General features: G+C 40.9%; 2 protein-coding genes across 2 annotated transcripts in view; both read right to left on the reverse strand.

The window, feature by feature from the left end:
• Window positions 1-4,915: 4,915 nt before the first annotated feature.
• LOC129857473 (ubiquitin-conjugating enzyme E2 E1-like) lies at window positions 4,916-11,154 on the reverse strand. Its single transcript, XM_055925751.1, has 6 exons — window positions 10,959-11,154; window positions 9,051-9,250; window positions 8,726-8,776; window positions 7,510-7,642; window positions 5,558-5,705; window positions 4,916-5,146 (listed from the first exon to the last, which is right to left on the reverse strand). Exons 2-6 carry the CDS (start codon window positions 9,194-9,196, stop codon window positions 5,049-5,051), a joined length of 576 nt encoding a protein of 191 aa, XP_055781726.1. The 5' UTR covers window positions 9,197-9,250; window positions 10,959-11,154; the 3' UTR covers window positions 4,916-5,048.
• Window positions 11,155-11,470: 316 nt separating this feature from the next.
• Window positions 11,471-22,660, reverse strand: part of LOC129857474 (ubiquitin-conjugating enzyme E2 E2) — a 28,242-nt gene continuing 17,052 nt past the window's right edge. Inside the window, exons 4-6 of the mRNA XM_055925753.1 lie at window positions 16,067-16,199; window positions 12,740-12,887; window positions 11,471-12,228 (exon numbers count right to left, since the gene is read on the reverse strand). Coding sequence (XP_055781728.1) covers window positions 12,131-12,228; window positions 12,740-12,887; window positions 16,067-16,199 — 379 coding nt within the window. The 3' untranslated portion in view covers window positions 11,471-12,130. The remainder of the gene's footprint in view (window positions 12,229-12,739; window positions 12,888-16,066; window positions 16,200-22,660) is intronic.

Here is a 22,660-nt window from a genome sequence, read left to right on the forward strand (position 1 = left end):
AACCATGTGACCCCGTTGTCAGCCACTCCCACTTGCGTGGGCGCTTGAAAGTCACTTTAACCCAGTGACACACTTTTACAGACCAGAGGCAGACTTAAAGGCTCAGTGCATTCAAAAACGTGAACACTGTATATCCACACTATGAGCATGGAATAATACTGTGAAAATGATAATGCCCTTTTAGTGTAAGAGCTGTTTGAAAAGACCACCTGACATTTCAGCCTGTTTTGGTGGGATAGACTTTTGGCCTGCCTGGTGACATCACCAGTCGGTAAATTAGTCAATATACAAATAAGAGTTTCAATCCTCTTTGCCAATAACAACTAGTTTTCCATTTTCATCTCCCCACTCAGACCACACCCAAACAGTCCTAGCAATATTACTGCTTGAGAAATTGCGATTTTCTGAGAAGTTGTTTGTTTTTGTCCATTACAAATGAAAAACAATCACAGTAAGGTACTTAATTGTTACCCAGAAATTATTTGGTAGAGATAAACAAATAATGGCTGCATTGGACCTTTAACACAATGATAAACATAATCGTGACTGCTCCAAGCCAATCTCTGGACTGCTCTCACGTTGACTGCCTCGCATAACATGAATCCATAGGCAGTGCATTGTGATATATCCATCCTCCATTGGATTACATCGAGGTTGTACAGAAGGAATGCAACATGCAGTTCAGAAATATAACTGAAACGCTACACAAACTCATAACGGTACATAGAGGGTCTACTATTAAGGTCTTATGTCAATAATTAAGAATATGCTAGAAAGCTTTGTCCCTACTGGAAAGTTACAATCTGTGTGTCTACAAATTTGAGCACTGACGTCATCAACATTAAAAAGCATGTATCATTCCTATCATAGACCTACTGCTCTAGTAGTTAAGTAACACACTGCAGGTAAAAGTCTGTCGACCTCAAATGCCAGATCTATTTTGACAGGCAAGAGTTAATTTGATTAAAAGTCATGTGGCTAATACTACTGATGAGTGAGTGTACTTGGACTTTAAATGACTGTCTAGGGTCCATGTGAGATGGAAATAGATATTTGTTATTATTGGAATGACTTGCATAAGTAGTAAATATTTTGGTAAAAGTATTGTTTTTATGTATATTCATGCAGCTTAAAATCATTGTCCAATGGAGCATCTAAAACACTGTCCAACAGAGATTGCTTCTAAAATGCTTATGTCCATTTTCAACAAAAATAATAAACACAAACCTAGAGTTATTCCTAATCAGATATTGCCATACCGGTTATTAATTTCATGGTTAAAACCTCAGGGCCCAAGTTACTGTAGTTTCCTTCAAATCATTTCACGTCCATTTAAAACAGCTGTTCTTTGTAATGGGTAAAACAGACACTTATTGGACTGCTGCAAAGCCACATTGGCATGTTGTAAATACAGTGCATTCGGAAAGTATCCAGACCCCCTCACTTTTTCAACATTATGTTACGTTACAGCCTTATTCTATAATGGATTTTTTAAAAATGATTTGGAAAGGCACACACCTGTCTATACAAAGGATCCCACAGTTGACAGTGCATGTCAGAGCAAAAACCAAGCCATGAGGTCAAAGGAATTGTCCATAGAACTCAGAGACAGGATTGTGTCAAGGCACAGATCTGGAGAAGGGTACCAAAAAATGTATGCAGCATTGAAGGTCCCCAAGAACACATTGACCTCCATCATTCTTAAATGGAAGAAGTTTGGAACCACCAAGACTCTTCCTAGAGCTGGCCCGCCCGGCCAAACTGAGCAATCTGGGGAGAAGGGCCTTGGTCAGGGAGGTGACCAAGAACCCGATGGTCACTCTGGCAGAGATCCAGAGATCCTCTGTGGAGCTGGTTGTTCTTCTGGAAGGTTCTCCCATCTCTGCAGCACTCCACCAATAAGGCCTTTATGGTAGAGTGGCCAGACAGAAACCACTCCTGAGTAAAAGGCACATGACAGCCCGCTTGGAGTATGCCAAAAGGACCCCGAAGGACTCTCAGACCATGAGAAACAAGATTCTCTGGTCTGATGAAACTAAGATTGAACTCTTTGGCTTGAATGCCAAGCATCACATCTGGAGGAAACCTGGCTCCCTACGGTGAAGCATGGTGGTGGGAGCATCATGCTGTGTGGATGTTTTTCAGGGGCAAGGACGGGGAGACTAGTCAGGACTAGTCAGGTGCGAAGTACAGAGTAGAGGTCGACCGATTAATCGGAATGACCGATTAATTAGGGCCAATTTCAAGTTTTCATAACAATCGGAAATCGGTATATATATATATTTTTTTTTACACCTTTATTTAACTAGGCAAGTCAGTTAAGAACACATTCTTATTTTCAATGACGGCCTAGAAACGGTGGGTTAACTGCCTTGTTCAGGGGCAGAACGACAGATTTTTACCTTGTCAGCTCGGGGGTTCAATCTTGCAACCTTATAGTTAACTAGTCCAATGCTCTAACCACCTGCCTCTCATTGCACTCCACGAGGAGCCTGCCTGTTACGCGAATGCAGTAGCTAGCATGAAACTTATCTTATAAAAAACAATCAATCAATCAATCATAATCACTAGTTAACTACACTATCTCTAGTTTATCTAGCGTGTCCTGCGTTGCATATAATCGATGCGGTGTGCATTCGCGGAAAAAGGACTGTCGTTGCTCCAACGTGTACCTAACCATAAACATCAATGCCTTTCTTAAAATCAATACACAGAAGTATATATTTATAAACCTGCATATTTAGCTAAAATAAATCCAGGTTAGCAGGCAATATTAACCAGGTGAAATTGTGTCACTTCTCTTGCGTTCATTGCACGCAGAGTCAGGGTACATGCGATAATAATAAACGTTTTGTTTTCGAAATGATAGTTTCCGGATTCGACCATATTAATGACCAACGGCTCGTATTTCTGTGTGTTATTATGTTATAATTAAGTCTATGATTTGATATTTGATAGAGCAGTCTGACTGAGCAATGGTAGGCAGCAGCAGGCTCGTAAGCATTCATTCAAACAGCACTTTCGTGCGTTTTGCCAACAGCTCTTCACTGTGCTTCAAGCATTGCGCTGTTTATGACTTCAAGCCTATCAACTCTGGAGATTAGGCTGGTGTAACCGATGTGAAATGGCTAGCTAGTTAGCGGGGTGCGCGCTAATAGCGTTTCAAACGTCACTCGCTCGAGTAGTTGTTCCCCTTGCTCTGCATGGGTAACGCTGCTTCGAGGATGGCTGTTGTCGATGTGTTCCTCGTTTGAGCCCAGGTAGGAGCGAGGAGTGGGACGGAAGCTATACTGTTACACTGGCAATACTAAAGTGCCTATAAGAACATCCAATAGTCAAAGGTATATGGAATACAAATGGTAGAGAGAGAAATAGTCCTATAAATACTATATTAACTACAACCTAAAACCTCTTACCTTGGAATATTGAAGTCTCATGTTAAAAGGAACCACCAGCTTTCATATGTTCTCATGTTCTGAGCAAGGAACTTAAACGTTAGCTTTTTTACATGGCACATATTGCACTTTTACTTTCTTCTCCAACACTTTGTTTTTGCATTATTTAAACCAAATTGAAAATGTTTCATTATTTATTTGAAGCTAAATAGATTTTTATTGATGTATTAAATTATGTTAAAATAAGTGTTCATTCAGTATTGTTGTAATTGTCATTATTACAAATAAATAAATAAAAATCGGCCGATTAATCGGTATCGGCTTTTTTTGGTCCTCCAATAATCGGTGTCCGTTGAAAAATCATAAAATCGGTCGACCTCTAGTACAGAGATCCTTGATGAAAACCTCCTCAGGACCTCAGACTGGGTTGAAGGTTCCCCTAACAGGACAACCCTAAGCACACAGCCAAGACAATGCTGGAGTGGCTTCGGGACAAGTCTCTGAATGTCCTTCAGTGGCCCAGCCAGAGCCCGGACCCGATCGAACATCTCTGGAGAGACCTGAAAATAGCTGTGCAGTGATGCTCCCCATCCAATCTGACTGAGCTTGAGAAGATCTGCAGAGAAGAATGGGAGAAACTCCCCAAAAACATGTGCCAAGCTTGTAGCGTCACACCCAAGAAGAACCGAGGCTGTAATCCTGACTAACCGGTGTCTGTATATAGCCTTGCTACTCTTATTTTCAAATGTCTTTTTACTGTTTTATTCCTTTACTTACCTACACACACTTTTTTTTCTCCTCACTATTGGTTAGAGCCTGTAAGTAAGCATTTCACTGTAAGGTCTACACCTGTTGTATTCGGCGCACTTGACAAATAAACTTTGATTTGATTAATCACTGCCAAAAGGTACTTCAACAAAGTACTGAGTAAAGGGTCTGAATACTGATATTAATGTGATATTTATTGATTTTTATCAAGTTTAAAAAATGTCTAAAAACCTGTTTTTACTTTGACAATATGGGGCATTATGTGTAGATTGATGAGGGTGGGAAAAACAATGTAATCCATTTTAGAATAAGGCTGTAACGTAACAAAATGGGGAAACGGGCATGGGGTCTGAATACTTTCTGAATGCACTGTAGTCGAGGCAATTTATCACTAATCCTTCATCTGACCATAACCAAGCACGCTCGGTATGTATATGAGCTTACACTGTTCCTTTAGCACCAAATTCCATTGGCTTTTCAAATGAGATTAGTTATTGCAAAATAACATGGTAAACACTATTCAAAGTATAAGCATGGACAACATAACTGTGTAAAAAAGTACTTAGATTTGTAGCTATTGTGGTACAACTGTACTGTAGTTCTATATTAAAAGGTGAATTGGCGAAAGGTAAAATCCATGTTTTTAATGGCACTGTTTATGCATTATATTCGAGGGATAGCCTACTAAATTTCAGGAGATTAGCTAAGCAGTGGAGTATCCTACGGAGAGTAATAAAATATATGACATTACATATTGTTTCATTGTTTTTCTTTATTTTCATATTTGCACAGATAACTTAAATCAGGAACCAAAAAATATACCAGACAATAAAGTACTAAAAATCTGAAATAGAAATCCCCCCCACACGGCTGTGCTCTATGGGCCTATGTGGCGTACCGCTTCGTCCACTGTTTGGCTGTTCTATCATGCTCGGCTCTGTTTGTCGTGTACTGGGTGGCGATGCTTCCAACCAGGGGATCAGCTGAAAGTGAAAAACAACATGAGGGAAATAACAGTTAGAGGGTGGTGAATCTTGAAACAATTCCTCTGCTTCAAGTGATGAATTCTAAGCCTTTTATAACTACTTATGAGTTATGCCAGCTTATTTATAGTGGTATCATAAGGAATTATAAATGCAATATAAGGCATTGTGTGGGCCTCATAGTGAAACCCATAATAAAAAGTAATCCACATCTGAGCACAAAATTAAACCAAATAAATGGACCAATATTTTTTATTACCATGTTACCTGCAGATTTAAATTTGACCCTTCTCAGGAGTCAGGAACACTAACATTTGTTCTGGTATCATATTTCCAGCCTGGGACAGGTGCAGATCTGAAGACAAACAAGGGGACAAGGAAGCCAGTTAGGCTCCCCGATGGATATCTTACCTGGGTTACAGTCTGTGAGCAGAGAGCAGATGGACAGTAGCACCTTGGAGATGGTGAGGGCAGGGCTCCAGTTGTCCTTCAGGATGTCCAGACAGATCACCCCCTGACTGTTGATGTTACAGTGGTAAATCCTTGTCCGAAACGTTACCTTAAGGAAAAACATAAGTAGAAAACGTACATGCTATAGGCATATTTAACATAACAAGGCTAGAGACTCTAAATCAAAATCTATACTGAACATAAATATAAACACAACATGTAAAGTGTTGGTCCCATGTTTCATGGGGTGAAATAAAAGATCCCAGACATTCTCCACAGGCACAAAAGCTTATTTTGTTGGTTTACATCCCTGTTGGTGAGCATTGCTCATTTGCCAAGATAATCAATCCACCTGACAGGTGTGGCATATCAAGAATCTGACTAAACAGCATGATCATTATTACACAGGTGCACCTTGTGCTGGGGACATTAAAATGTCACTATTATTTAAATTGACTGATTTCCTTATATGAACTGTAACTCAGTAAAATCATTGAAGTTGTTGCATGTTGAGTTTATATTTTTGTTCAGTGTAACTATTTATTAAAGTGGGTCAACATTTATTGGGGCAGAAGACAAAGCACGTAAGGCCGGGATGATACCAGTATTGCAATACTTGTTAGTATCGTGGCAAGGACACAAAACACGAAGCAGATTTTACTTCTTTAGGAAAACAGCTCTTATGTTGGAAACAAACATCACGTTGTCATCCAGTCCCATTTATTTATTTATTTATTTTCAAAGCTATATCACACAATACTTTACATACAGCAGGTTTATTGGCTACATTTTTTGTTGTTATCATGATATTCCGATCTTGCCTCATCGCTGCAACTCTCCAACGGGCTCGGGAGAGGTGAAGGTCGAGTCATGTGCCCTCAAAAAGATGACCCACCAAACCTCGCTTCTTAACACCCGACTACTTAACTGGGAAGCCAGACGCACCAATGTGTCGGAAGGAAACACCATTCAACTGACAACCGAGTGTCAGTCGGCAGGTGCACTGCCTGCCACAAGGAGTCGCTAGAGTGCGATGAGGACCAAAGAGTTTGGTCTGCTTCTGGTTTTCATTTTTGGCATGGATAAATTGCGATACTGGTATCGTCCCTGACTTAATTCAAGCGTCAACTACTGAGGCTCAATATGGGACTTACCTATATTCACAGAATCATTTAAACACACAAGGCAGAAAATATCTAAAGAAAAATCACATCCATAGACTGTTCTGGCACCCAAGTGGAGGTGTCAAATGCCCTCTGTTGGTTAATGAGAGTACTTCAACATGTCAACAGGGAAATCCTGGCAAAACGCAGGGATGGTAAGTACTGTACATATGCTGCCTGCTGTGTTCTAGAAACTGGAGGAAATTCAGTCATTCTCATTTCACCATTCTCAAAGAGAAATTCCATATTGTAATGAAATTGTCAAATGTGACAAAACAATCCAAATATAATAGAATTTCATTTGAGCACATTTTTATGAAATGTTTGGATTTTTTTAGCACATGGAATTAAACTAGCGAACTAACTAGTGAGCTAACTAGCCAAGCTACAAGCTATGTTTCAAATTGGATATTTAGTTAGTGTTGTTTGTTATGTGTCAAATTGCATAGGCTACCTTACGGTCCCGCCTTCTCTGGCAATGCACGCACACGCACACAGCTCTCTAGCATCTGGAAAGTGAGTCTCGTTTTTTGTTTTCTTTTTTGCTGTGGTGGCAACAATTTAACAGCAGCACAATATGACAAACACTGTGATCATCGCCGGTCGCATTTTTTTGCTGTGTATACCCTTAAGAACACGAAAATTAATGCTAATTAAATCTGTCCCATTTATTGCGTGGGACTAAACCAAGATGACCGTTTTGTAGTGTAGAGGGTAAGTAGTGACTGGTAGCTGACGATTGCCCAGTACCTTGGGTGGTTTGAAGGGGTAGTCGGGTGTGAAGGCGATGTCCAGGAAAAAGACCCCTCCCTCGTAAACAGAGCCCGGTGGTCCCAGGATGGTTGACCTCCACTCATAGATGTTGTCTCCTTTGGGACCAGCGCTGGAATTAAATGAGATAAAGTTACAGATTATGTTATACTATTAGCCTGGCCACAGATCTGTAACTGCTCTAGCCAACTCCTTTGTCGTTACCCACCCGGAAAACCAAAGGAGAACAGTCTCCCTAATTGGTGTAAACTGGACCACGTTCTTTGTTATGGCTCGGGTCGTGTGTGTGTGTGTGTACTTCGTCTCATTGCCACAAGGGACAAATACCTTAAAGCATTCTCCTCATCCGTTTAGTTAAAGGGCTGAGGGATAGGGCTAGAGAAATGTAACCACTTAAATTCATAGACCATCCATGATTTCAAAAAATTAGTTTTAACCATGTTTTGAGGCTATATAGTGCTTGTTAACATTTACTTTGTTTACAAACATCAGAGAAAGAAGCTTATATATATATATATATATTATTTTTTTTGGGGGGGGGGGGGTTATGATGGGGTACAACAGTTGAACTAAGCTCATAAGGTTATAGAATAAGTTATGGGTACATTTATTTAATTTAGAAGTCCCAAAATGGATGAATCGATTGTCCCTTTAAAACTACTGCACCTGCAAAAAACTTGTCTGAAACTGTTTAGAGCCTATTATCCCTTGGGTTTGTACTCACTTGGTGACCACACAGCTTTATATTGCTTGAGAGAACAGTACATTCTCTCTCAAGCTTCAAAGAAGCCTCCATTCACAACCAATCCCTGATGACGTGCCTCTGTATAGCGACCCAAATTGATTTCCTCAGAGCAGATCAGCCTTCATCCTTGGTACATGCTGAACACGTAGTGGAAATGATCTAGAGTGATGACTACAAGGCTGATCCAACAATGTGGGAGATGTAAAATTCTGCTTCATGTAGATTTATAAACACCACCAGCATTTCAAGTCAAAACATTTTGATCAAAATAGGTGCAGCTTTATTTTATCAGCATATGGGACATGAGAAATCAGAAAGTAAAGCAAGCCTTTATGAATAAGTGGTAAAATCATTATTGTTTGGAGAGTCGCCTGTAGGTATTGACCATGGCAATACGCAAGACACTGGGGGCGGATTGGAAAAGAGAAGATGAGCTCAAATAAAACCAACCTGCAGTTTGGCGGAGGGTCCAGCGTGATATCTGCCAGCTCTTTCTGAATCCTGCAGAAACAAACATGCCTTCAGATCAATCATTGATTGCCCAGCCATACCTTACACGTCTTTGTTTTCTCAGCCATGGACTTGCAAAGGTAAAAAAAATGGCACAGATATTTTGGTCCAATACAGTGAGGCTAGAATATTTTGAAACAAATAAAGTACAGAGAATATCTTAGTGCTAGCTACAATCATCTAGGAGATTAACCCACCCCTCTGACTAAATGTCACATTGTTGGTGTTGTGTGTGACAACATTTCATGAGGTTTGGGTGTGTTACCTCTTTGCGCTGGTGGATAGCAGCTTGGAGGTCTTGCTCATACTGGCTTTGCTCTCCCGTTTCTTGCAAGGTGTGTCCTTCGGTTTGTTTTGATTAGAGGAAGAAGACGAAGAGCTGGTGCTGACACACGAATCCTTATCCGACATACCGGTTTGGACAAGAAATTAGAAGGAACCTATAATGCGATTGTGATGCAGCAGCTAAAGAACAAAAAACAGTAGCTTAGACAAATGAAATTGCTTTCAAGCTATTGCAAAATTAAGTAACGTTACAGTTATGACAGAGCACCTTTGACGTTCTAGGAAAAATAGCTACCTCAACATAGCTTGCTGAGATTACCTAAAAACAAGCCACTTCAACACAGCTACGACCAGAAGTGACTTTTTCGTAGCAGGTTAGGAGAACGTACGCAGTAGGTTAGGAGAATTAACATAGCCGGTTAGGAGAATTAGGTTAAGGTTAGGAAAAGGTTTAGTGAAAATGCTCTCCTAACATGCTAGGAAAAGTCACTTCCGGTCGTAGCTGTATCGAAGTGGCATGTTTTTAGGGAGTCCCTAGGCTTAGCGGAGATGCCAACAACCTGAGGCATCTGGTTTTCGGGGATACAGCTTACTCAACCTAGCTTTCTTTTCTGCTGAAAACCGGATGTGGGAAGTGCACCCAGGCGTGTTCTTTTACACCTGCTACGTTAGGTTACGGCAGTGGTTTCCAACCTTTTTCGGTCACTGTACCACCAACAGAATTATGCTCTTCCCAGAGTACCCCCTCATGTGCATTTTACCAGTAGGCCTATGGTCTCATGAGTCTTCAAGTACCCTCTGTGGATAGGCCAAGTACCCCTGGTTGGGAACCACTGGGTTAGGGAGTCCCATACAGCTTGCTGCTTGGCTAGTGCTCAGTTGAAATAAAGGTAATTGGCTAGCTGCCACCCTCATCCCTCCTCTGGCAATAATGTTGTGATTATGGAAGGTTGAGCAAACAATGTTGGACAGCCCTGATATGGCAAGCCTCCATTAAGCTCCATTATTCCCCAAATGTAATAGATCATGAATGATGTGAAAATGTAGCTAACTTAACGTCAGCTAATACTAAAAGCGCCCAGAAGGAACAAATGGATCCATGGTCGTGAACAACAGCTAGTTAGTTAGTCTGTGTGGCCAACCACCATTTGATGGAAACATTCTCGGGCCTTCTTCACAGTAATTAATGTTAGCTAATATCTCTGGTCTGGGGTTACTTGCTATGGCCTCTTCGCTCCTGGAGTGCTGAAACGTTAAAACAATAATCTCACACATTGATTTGTGTGTAAATTAACGTTACAGGTCTCCCGGAGCAAATAGGCTATGGCAGTTTGCTAGTGAGTTCGCCTACAGTAGTTTACGTTTGCAATTGCTTGTGCCAAGTCAAGATGGTTGGACTAGGTTTGGCTAACTAAGTGGACATTAACAGCTGGCTAGCATAACTATTTTAGCTAGTTAACGCTAGTCAAAAACGTCCGACCTGCTGATTTTCTCGCCCCCCGTTATTAACCGACCGTTTGACTGCCCAGACCTTAGCCAACGTTAAACTAGAAAGTTCGCAAAAATACTGTAGTTACATCAACGTTTCCGCCTACCTCAACCTTTCAACATTGAAATATTTAACTTAGCTAACGTTAGTTGGCTAGCTATTTGGCAAACAACGTTACACCATAGTGAAACTAGCTTAGTTCCTACTAGCTTGAGCTAGCTAACGTTAGATTTATTTCCTGAGCCAGGCAGTGCCACCACAAATGTGTCTGTTGAGTCGTTAACTAGCCGTCTTTTCCAATACAAAACAAGTTGAATACACTCAGAGAACTTCAATATATTTTATAACTCATGAGACATATTCAATATTAAAAGTAACGTCAGCCAAGTAGCAAATTACCTCCTTTGTGTCTGAATCTCCCCACTGCCCGAGCTAGTGCGTATCGCCTTCTGTGGAACGGAAGTGCCGCGGGTGCAGTGGAATCATATCGCGCACTCACAATAATGAAGGCAAATCAGCGCACAGGAATCATTCAACATTAGGCCATCGTAGACTGATATGACATTTTGATATCATACATTAAAAAAAGATGCACGAAAAAGCACATGTCGGATGAGGGCCATGATAAATTTTGGAGTATCACTGAATATGGTGTCACCAAGTCAGAGTGAGAGAGGTTCATATATGGTCTATGGTTCATGCCCACCTCTAACCTAGACCTGTGATGCAGTTTCTTCTTCTGTAGTCTATTTTACACTGATTCCCTGGATTTCCCAGTTCATTTTATGCTCAGGCACAGGTGTGTGTGTGTGTCGGTCATGAGGCAGAAGGCTGATAGGTCCAGAGATTAACATCTTAAACGCATGTCACAGACCACAGAGGGTTCACAGGTACAGAACAGAAGAGTATAGTCACAAGCCAACCAGTGTTTTATTGGGTGCTTCATTAATACAAGTGCACAACAAAACCACCCTGCCATGCCAGAGTAGCCAGTAAATGTACAAGTCCTGCCTCTTTCACAAGCAGACCTATATTTCTGTGGTCTGCCTCAAAAGCGTTTGAAAAAATACATACAGTACAAACAAAACCAGAGAGCGTAGAAGAGCATGACATGTCATTTGATGCAAATCTTCTTCCTGTTCCATGCAGATACCATTGATAACTGGAATAGGAAATTAAAAAACACACAAGAACCTAGAGTAAAGTAAAAAGAGTATATAATCTGCATTTTGTTCCTGGAGCCACTATGAAAACAAGGATACATACTGTATAGTTGAGGGACAATGCTTATCAGAATAATAGTCTTTTTTTCAATACAATAATTCCAACATTCAGATATTGGAAAATACAATCCCAATCTACTCTTTGTATAAAAAAAAAGAAGCTTTCAAGTCAACAAGGAACAAAGGACAGTTCTTTACAAAGAAAAGGTAGATACAAAGTTTTTTTTGGGGGGGGGGGATTACAGGTATACCATTGCACTTAGTGAGTGTGCTTTGAAAGGCTGGGGAGAGAGGTAGAGAAGTACAGTAGGGGGAAAGGGTAACAGGGGGAAAGTCAGACAGGAGGATCTATGTGGCGTATCTCTTCGTCCACTGCTTGGCTATTCTGTCATGTTCCGTTCTGTTTGTCAGGTATTGTGTGGCAATGCTCCCCACCAGAGGGTCCGCTGCAATGACAACAAAAAAAGGATGCAGATCAAAGCATGCATTAATGAATAGCATTTCACAGGTGTATGTTTTTTGTGAGTTTAGAGCATATTATTACATTTTATTAAAAGATGAATAAGGGCTTCTTTTTATTTTTAAGATCATTTAAATTCCATCAACAGGTTCAACAGCAACAGAGCTACTGTCCCTGGTGAAGGGAACGCTGGAACACCACTAGAAGAGCTGCACACAGTTATCAATGTATTAAACATTATCACCATCTCTGTGTGTAGATGATTCATGCTGAGAGTTTACATTATCTACACACAGAGATGGTGATAATGCTTCATGCTGTGAGTCTACACTATCGACACAGAGATGGTGATAATTCGTCATGCGGTGAGTTTACACTACCTCCGTGTGTGTAGATAGTGTCAACTCAAAAATGTCATTTAAAATCAGTCATGAATTACCAACTGAAATGAGAACACTGCAGCTCATGATGTGGACATTGACAGGTCTCTTTCTTACCTGGGTTACAGTCTGTGAGCAGAGAGCAGATGGACAGCAGCACCTTGGAGATGGTGAGGGCGGGACTCCAGTTGTCCTTCAGAATGTCCAGACAGATCACCCCCTGACTGTTGATGTTACAGTGGTAGATCCTCGTCCGAAATGTTACCTGGCGAGTACAGGAAAAGACAGCATTTATAGTTTAGAACCCTGCTTCAGCAGCAATACTGGCAGTGGAATAGTCTAAATTGGACAAAATATAATGTAACAAACAGCAATATGTCATTTCTTTGTTGAGAAGATGGTGACAACCCTTATAACACGGCTGAGAGTTTTGATATACCTTAAAAACTTCTTAAGGCTAGGGGGTGCTGTTGTCACTATTTATGGTAATCGTGTAATTTTTGAAACGGCTTCCTACAAAATTCTTGATCGTACAATATGCATATTATTATTATTATTGGATAGAAAACAGTCTATAGTTTCTATAGGAGTTGAAATTTTGTCTCTAAGTGGAACAGAACTCATTCTACAGCAATTTCCCTGACATGGAGTCAGATTTCAGAAATTTTGGCCACTGTTCTGGAGTCAGTTTTAAGGCCAATGTTATTCCTATGAGTATACGGACACTGCTTACGTCTTCCCCTGGATGCCTTTACGTGATGACGATTTGAATGGGGTCGATTGCGCAATCACAGGCACTATAAATAAAAAAACCCTGTAGATAGGAACTCTTTTCTTGCTGCGTCATGCGCGCGGCGGCCACCGACCCGCACTTGTTCCAAGCATTAGTGTAGGGAGTAATATTACTCCGGTCATGTTTCTACTAGTTATAGGAGTTAAAAACATCATAAGGTAGTTAATTTAAAGCGTTTTATAGCAATTTATATCCGTTTAGTGCGATTTTGGGACATTTATTTCTGAGACACTGTGAATCTCTGGGCACGCTTCCAGTTCATGCCGAACGCAGTTGGCATTTCCACATGGCAAGAGGACAGCTTTCCACCAAAAGACGATTAGACCCAAGAAAGGATCCTTTGCCCAAGATACTGATGGAAGAACAGCTCAAAGTAGGAACAATTTATTATGATAAATCGTGTTTCTGTCGAAAAATGTTAGTGGCTTAGGACGCCATCTTTTTTGACGTAGCTTCGCTTGGCGCAAACTGTATTTAAAAGTAAGGATAATTTAAAAAATGTAATTCCGCGATTGTATTAAGAATTAAATTGTCTATCAATCGCTGTCCACCCTATATTTTTTAGTCACGTTTATGAGTATTTATGTATACGACTAGATCACTGTCTAATGTGGCGCAGGACATTTTCTGACCAGCTGGGCAACTTTTCTCATTGTCTAACCATGATTTTGGTGGCTAAATATGCACATTTTCGAACAAACTGTATATGTATGTTGTAATGTGATGTTACAGGAGTGTCATCTGAAGAATTCTGAGAAGGTTAGTGAAAAAATTCATACATTTTGGCGATGTTTACGTTATCGCTCTCTTTGGCTAGAATCAATGCTGGGGTAATGTTTGCACATGTGCTATGCTAATATAACGATTTATTGTGTTTTCGCTGTAAGACACTTAGAAAATCTGAAATATTGTCTATATTCACAGGATCTGTGTCTTTCGATTAGTGTATGCTGTGTATTTTTACGAAATGTTTGATGATTAGTAGTTAGGTAAACACGTTGCTCATAGTAATTATTCTAGTCCATTTGTGATGGTGGGTGCAATTGTAAACTATGCCATCTACCTGAAATATGCACATTTTTCTAACAAAACCTATCCTATACCATAAATATGTTATCAGACTGTCATCTGAGGAGGTTTTTTCTTGGTTGGTGGCTATCAATATCTTAGTTTAGCCGAATTGGTGATAGCTACTGGTGTTGGTGGACAAAGAAAAGATGGTGGATTATGCTAATGTGTTTTTAGCTAATAGATTTACATCTTTACATATTGTGTCTTCCCTGTAAAACATTTTAAAAATCGGACATGTTGGCTGGATTCACAAGATCTGTGTCTTTCATTAGCTGTATTGGACTTTAATGTGTGAAAGTTAAATATTTAAAAAAAAAATTGTTTTTGAATTTCGCGGCTCTGCCTTTTCAGTGGGGGTGGGGGGGGGGGGGTGCCGCTAGCGGAACGTGTGTCCTTGAAAGGTTAAAAAATAACCGAATAGGCTTTGATATAGCCAACACTAAACCTTTTCCATGGCGCATTTACCAATATGCAGAAAACCTTTATAATTGTCATAAAATGCCCTAGAAAAAAAACATGCCTATCTCTAATCTCACTATAACCATTACATATTAGTTTGAGAAGAAAACAATCATTCCTATAAGACTTCACACCGATTCAAATAAGGGGTCAACATTACTTTATTTGCTTAGGTCAAACCTTTGTACAACAAACATCCACACAAACGTCCCTGTTAAGTTTACTACCGTGTTTCTGATTGACCGTGAGTCTGACATCTGTTTAGGCCTGACACCTGACCAGTCCTCCAATCACCAACATCTGGACAGACTGACCCTGACCTTGCAGAGGAAACTTCTAATGAACCTTGGTATTTTGAACACACCGAGAACAGGACATGATAAATAACCCCACAATGGTGCACTCTCTGCCCCACTAACCCTAACAACCAAATCTTATACTTCCAATCTGTCCAACAAGCTTGTCAAACTAGAGTTTCAGTTAAGGGCTTGAAAAAAGCTCTGGTAAGAGTCTATAGTATACAGCAAAACTCCAATGGAGCATGTATTGTGCGCTACAGTGACGGAAGGACTGGCTACAGATCACAGTGGGACAAAGCACTTGAGCCCTCTGGCTACACTGAGCAGAGCTTGAGCCTGTGGATTTGTTTGAGTCTGCTGTCAAACAGTAGAGCTGGTTCTTACACAGCTCAGAGAGAATGAAAGAAGGGGGGAGAAAACAGACCAAATATATATATATATATATAAATGAGAGAGAGAGCGAGAGAGAGCGAGAGAGAGCGAGAGAGAGTCAGAACTCAAAATGAAAGCAAGTGAGAGGGAAATTGGGTTCTAAGAAGCACAAAGAGATATCCAAAAGCACATTTCATACACTTGATAATGACATCCACTCAACAACCGAAAATACTCCACAGGGTACATTTCATGAAAAGGCTAATAAAGAATGAATTGAAAATATGGACAGTGAACTGGTAAAGGCTTGAAGGAGCACACCAGATTTCCAGAAAATTATGTTAGCTGTTGAAATTACATTAAAGCAAGAGTTTTCCACAGAAGAAGAGAACAGCACAATGGCACTAAAGCTATAAAACATTTGTGGTCAGTGTGGCAAGGGGTGCTGACCTTGGGTGGTTTGAAGGGGTAGTCGGGTGTGAAGGCGATGTCGAGGAAAAAGACCCCTCCCTCATAAACAGAGCCCGGTGGTCCCAGGATGGTTGACCTCCACTCATAGATGTTGTCTCCTTTGGGGCCGGCGCTGAAACAGAAACATGTCAATATGTTTAGCAACTCAGGGCATTGGAATTGACAACCGGCTACTGACAGGGTAGCCTAAAGTATACAAAGTCTGAGTCCAAGTGAGCAAGAGAGTGAGGAGGAAATGCTTGTTTCTGACAAGTTAAAGAAGCAGAGATTGGAGATTCTCAGTCTGCTCTTTTTAGCCTGAGGTTTAGTTCTGTTCAATGATTATCACTCAAGCTATCTAGGCTGTGCTGCCAAAGCAAATCTGAAACATTCCTAACCCCCCCCCCCCACAAAAAAAAGTGCAACATTCAACGGCTAATATCATCATCCATCCATTGAAATAAACAGTTTGTCAGTTGGATTGAGGAATCTCATTTCACAAATAGAGAATTTTAAAAAACTGTCAATTCATACAATATATACACAAACACGTAATTGTCTCTTGAATTTTCTTTATTAGATGAGTAGTTATGTTGAATGGGGTGAGGGTCACATCTGTTGGATAGTGTGGTAATTCATGTAATTTCCATATTATTGTCTCCACCCTCCCCCAACAGAAGACTGTCTGGAACACCGACCAGATCTGAAAGCCCAGGACAATGAGGAATTCCTCAGATTTCATGGCATTTCTGTACATGAACTTTAACATCGACCAAACCCACAGGCGCACCAGAGCACACAAACTACACACACACACACACACATAGAGATTGGGAGCAGGATTGCAGCAGCACAAAAAATGCATGACTATCAAAGTCACCAGTAGCTTTGTTCATGTTGACAAGCTCCAATAATCTGTGACTGACATTTCCAAATGGCCATGTCAGAATGAAATGACTAGCAAGTTATGCTTTCTCCGCAACATAATAACCTCAAATAGCACGACTTGAGTATCAAACAAGTGTCTGGCTCAGTGCATGCCCATGAGAATGGATCAGTCTCCACAAATAGAATGAAAGGACTAGACACTTCCTCTTTCCTGTAGTGTCAACACATGCAGATTTCACTCATCTTCTTGTTCGAAGCCTTCTTTAATTAGTTCATTATGATCCATTCTTCCCCAGGGACTTGAATATTTTTCAATAGCTCTTTTTTGCCCATAAGAGCAATGCGAATCTGGACTTATCTTGATGAGGCACAAAGGAAATCTGTTTTATACTGGTATGATTTGTAAATTACCTAAGCATAGCATCTGGAGACCATGTTGAGCAATATTCAATATCAGTGCATTGCAACAGGCCAGATGTGGCCTATTAATAGCTAGCTGTAATGAATCTAAGAAATGTTCTGATGTTGCTTAGGTGGGTGAGGTAACCCTTGCACTGTTCATGGAGACAATCAGTTGCAACCAGACAGGGAGAACTGTTTTTATGTGGGTGGGGGAATAAGTTATTTACTCATCTACACATCCCTGCACCAGAGGTAATCTGCAGAATTAATGGGTCATGTTCATAAGGCCCGAAACGGAAGAAAGCTTAGTAAAATGGGAAGGTTTTATGTGAAATTATCCAATGAGAACTTGTTTTCATTTTCCGTTGAAAATGGTTTTGCTACAGTGTGCCATTTTGAACACCACACTTTGGCTGTAGGCAATTTCCTTTTCAATACTTACGGAAAAATGCTAATTCAATCAAGAGTCTACATTCAACAGGATTCAAGGTGAAAAACTCATTGTAGCTTGATGCAATATAAAAAAAATAGTATACCTCCCACTGTGCCAGATGTGTGATCCTTTTCAAAGCAGCACAGATACAGGGACTCTTTCATGTCCTTTGAGGCCAATCACTTTCGAGCTCAGATGAGATAGATGAGACGGCATGGCAGAGGATCCACTCTACACCACCTCTGTGTAGATCTGACAACACACGGACCTCTGGGTAAAGGCTAAGTCAATAGTTTAACTACATGCCACGACTGGAGGTTGCCCGGCAACACCCCCCCCCCCCCCCACCCCCCCCCCCCCCCCACCCCCCACCAGCAGCAGGGGTTGTGGTGCTTTGTGACGGCTGCCTGAGCGCTGGCTGGGCATTCAGGACCTGACTGACAGTCTCTCATTAGACCAGTGGAGTGGGAGAGCAGGGGAGCACGGTCGAGGCCACAGCATCGGACTGAGACGGAGAGAGGCTGTCTAGGTTTAGGATATCGACTGAATCAGCATCCTGAATGGCTGAGAGGGAAAGGGAGATACTGCTCATCCTTACATCCTGCTTTGGTCATGGGATGAATAGAGATGTTTTATAGCAGATCCTATTCACCAAGCAAGGGGTATGATCATTACTGAGCAACTTTAAAATGCACAATATAGCTGAATACTGGGATTTCGCAAAAGTGAGAGAGCTTTCCTCGCTCTATGGGAAAACTCTTATCCATTAATGCAGACATATCTAGTTAAGTTCAATACACAGGACATTAAACATGAAATCGCTACGGTTTGCAATAATATCCTGTGTGACTCGAGAGTTATAATAAATCTGTTGTACATCGGTAGATTTCTTTGAGTCACTGAGTATTTGGGTCATTTCTTCCAAGAATCTGGGATACATTAGTGTGTGGGTGTCCGTGAGAATCTACCACTAGCCATCCTCTGCGATTACACTCATGTGGGAATGGCTCCGACAGCTGGAGTGCTGCCTCCGCAACAGAATGCAACCAAACAGAATCCCCAAATAAAACCCTTCAGGCCCGATTTACACTGCTTTCAAACCGCTGTGGATTCTCATGAAAAAACAATACCAAGCTAACTGATGAGCATGACATGTTTTAGCTTGGCATTGTTTTTTTATTTGGATTCGAACAAGATAAGTGAGTTCCACAGCGGCGTGGTCAATTCCTTTTTAACATGATACAACATGTATCTCATGTTCTATCCTCTGATCATGCAATATTCTAAATGGAATAATACACTGGTAAATCTTGCATTCATATGGAAACTGTCAATTAATGGAAGATGGCTATTCATATGACCGCAGACACCAAACCACTGACAAGATCGTCTACATGATGTTGAACGACGACATGGACAAACCACATACATAATGAACCATGTTCATTTCATGTATACTCTTACATGCACAGAGGACAAAGAATCTATTCTGAAATATGTCTCATTACTGCCTTAATTTTGCTGGACCCCAGAAAGAGTAGCTGCTGCCAAGGCAGCAGCTAATGGGGATCCGTAATAAATACAAATGACACCATTACAATATAAAATATGCTAGGCTGGCTGACACAAAGGAACCCTTAGAAAATGTCATTTTTATGGCGGCCGTGTACTGCAGGCCTTCTCAAAGTATACACCGTTACACACACACCAAAGTTGTAGTTACTGGAAACTATCAATGTTACAAACTGTGATCCATAAGTAAAGGAGACCAGACATAATTTCCATATACAGTATATTGAATAACCTTTCCTTGCAGTGGCTGTGAGAGACTAGTGCACCCTGTGCCCCATTCATCATGGTCTATATTACATGATTCCAGACAATCTAGAGATTGTGCCAACATGCCATAACCTTTATCATATGGTATGGCGATTACAGTAATCTCTGGCAAATCGGTGACCTTCCCTCCCCGGGCTATCTACAGCTCTGGTAATTCTCCCTGACATTAGGGAAGAGGTTGCGTTGACGAGCTGATGCAGACAGGTGATCAGCCTGTCTCATTTATCCTACTCATGATGACAGAGACAAGCCCATGACAGTGTTCTACCTCTGCGTACATCAGTTACAGGGAACATTGCTTGATTGCGTGTGTGTGTGCGACAAAATCCCTCAACTCAGACCATTCTGGGAGGGCCCGTGCCATTCACTTTCAATATTTATGGAATTTAGTGGGGTGTTTTCTGGCAAGCACTCAAGTGTGTGTAGGAGTGTGTCTGTTCAGCAGAATGTCTAAAATGTTCTCTCTATTTCACCTTTGACATCCGCTGTGCAGTCAGAGACAAGAGAGCACAAAAGGTTATGGGAGTGTAATTTATTCCTCATCTTATTAGCTTGTTGACACAACAAGCTAATAACTGCAGAAGACAGACAGAACCAAGCACAGAGACAGAAACTATGCCAGCATTTGTAGCTCAGTTCAAGGTCAAACAAACGGTCAATGGGTACAAAATAATAATTCAAATATGTTGCCAGAAGGCAAAGTAGCAACAACCATATTAAAATCAAAAATGAAAAGGCATTTGGGTACGTGTTCATGTTTTGAGTTGTTAACATACAAGGCCAGGGAACCTTATGGATGTTGAGAACGTACCTTCTTTTACAGTACCAATTGAACATGTGCTTTGTGCAAGCGGCCCAATCCTCCAGAACTACAATTCCATAAAATAATTGAGCAAAAACCGTTTACACCTGAAGCTGTTCAGTATGTTGCTGTATAAAAAGGGTCTCAAAATTGACCGCCACAGCAAAAGGTGTTATATAAAAGAGTAACGGAACCCGTAATTGAATGTGATTCAGTCTTTTTAATGCTGCCATGTGCAAATAGAGCTATTATCTTAATTATTCACCATTCCAGTTAATTTCCCTTAGGCACTTTTCTTTACTAATGGCATAGCCATTCAGTTAAGATCTTCTGTTCCATTGGCGCGGCGGCTGTGGCGGTTATCAGAAAGGGAACTTAATGAAGCAATCTTCATTTCCCCTGACCGTGAAAGCAAAGCCCCGACAACCAATTACCATGTAGCTCAGCAGCAGAGGTGACACCTCCCTCCCCGGCCTTTCGTCATTATTTGCACAAATGACATGGTTTGTTTTTAAATCAAGCCTTTTTATTGTTCATCCTTACTATGAATACTGTAATTATTTGCCTGTGATTTATCTTGAAACAAGCATTTATGGCAGAAATGGTTGAATATGTGCACGGTTTCCTCGAGTCCAAGTGAACCACATACCAATATTTACCCCTAACAGACCATTTCGCATGCTGGTTCAATCAATTTAAAAACGACCTTCCATTTGGTATTGATGGGAATGTGTACTTCAGATACTTTCATGACATCAATAGGTAATCAAATATTTTCTATTCCCATTCCTCCATTCTAATTTCTGAAGATGTTTCTGAAAAACAGGGACTTTGGTAGGTAAACATTATCTCCTCTCAGCATTGCTGGTGGGTCCCTGAAGCAAGCTTCTTATGCATTGCAAATGTTTGTCTCAGGAGTCAATAAATAATGTAGAGCATATATCATTATCATAATACACAGGCTTCGCATACATGAATGACTCAAAATGATGAGTCATTATTTATTTAAAAAAAACACTTAACCCACAGAGTTTGTGTGTACTGAACTATGTCACAACAAACAAAGGAGGCCATACTTGAAGTAGCTACATCAGAAAAGCACTGCTGCTCTCACTCCAAACCCTCACTCCAAACCATTCAGCCACGCCCAGAGGTTTTTTCAGTACACATAACCCCCCCACAAAGCTTCAGTGCCCGGGGCAGTTGCTTGGCCTTGTGGCCGAGGAAATGGACTCGTTACCAGAAGGTTACTGGCAGAGATGAGTGGTGCGGTGTTATTCGTTGGTGAAGCACGATATGTAGCCTGGTTCCCATCTCTATTCAGCTATTACATTCCACTCCTTCGGCAATTCTATCATTAACGAGCTCGAGGAGATCAAATGATTTGATCTGGATTCGTTAACCCTCACAGCTATCATCCAATCACAGCGTTTATGCAAATGAAATTTTTACCACCAGCCAATGTGATCACATCAGAGAAGCTGAACAACAACACAAACGCAACATGCAACAATTTCAAAGATTTTACTGAGTTACAGTAAGGAAATCAGTAAATATTAATTAATTAGGCCCTAATGTATGGATTTCACATGACTGAGAATACAGATATGCATCTGTTGGTCACAGATACAAAAAAAAATAAGGTAGGGGCGTGGATCAGGAAACCAGTCAGTATCTGGTCTGACCATTATTTCCAATTTCTCCTTCACATAGACTTGATCAGGCTGTTGATTGTGGCCTGTGGAATGTTGTCCCACTCCCCATCAATGGCTGTGTGAAGTTGCTGGATATTGGCAGTAACTGGAACACGCTGTCATACACGTTGATCCAGAACATCCCAAACATGCTCAATGGGTGCCATTTCTGGTGGGTATGCAGGCCATGGAAGAACTGGGTCATTTTCAGCTTCCAGGAATTGTGTACAGATCTTTGCAACATGGGGTCATACATTATCATGTTCAAACATGAGGTGACGGCAGCGGATGAATGGCACGACAATGGGCATCAGGATCTCATCACAGTATCTCTATGCATTGAAATTGCAATCAATAAAATGCAATTATGTTCATTGTCTGTAGCTTATGCCTGTCCATACCATAACCCCACAGCCACCATGGGGCATTCTGTTCACAATGCTGACATCAGCAAATCACTCACCCATACGATGTCTGCCATCTGACCGATACAGTTGAAACCGGGATTCATCCATGAAAAGCACACTTTTCCAACA

The sequence above is a fragment of the Salvelinus fontinalis genome, chromosome 6, assembly GCF_029448725.1.
Source record: "Salvelinus fontinalis isolate EN_2023a chromosome 6, ASM2944872v1, whole genome shotgun sequence".
Classification (NCBI taxonomy): domain Eukaryota; kingdom Metazoa; phylum Chordata; class Actinopteri; order Salmoniformes; family Salmonidae; genus Salvelinus; species Salvelinus fontinalis.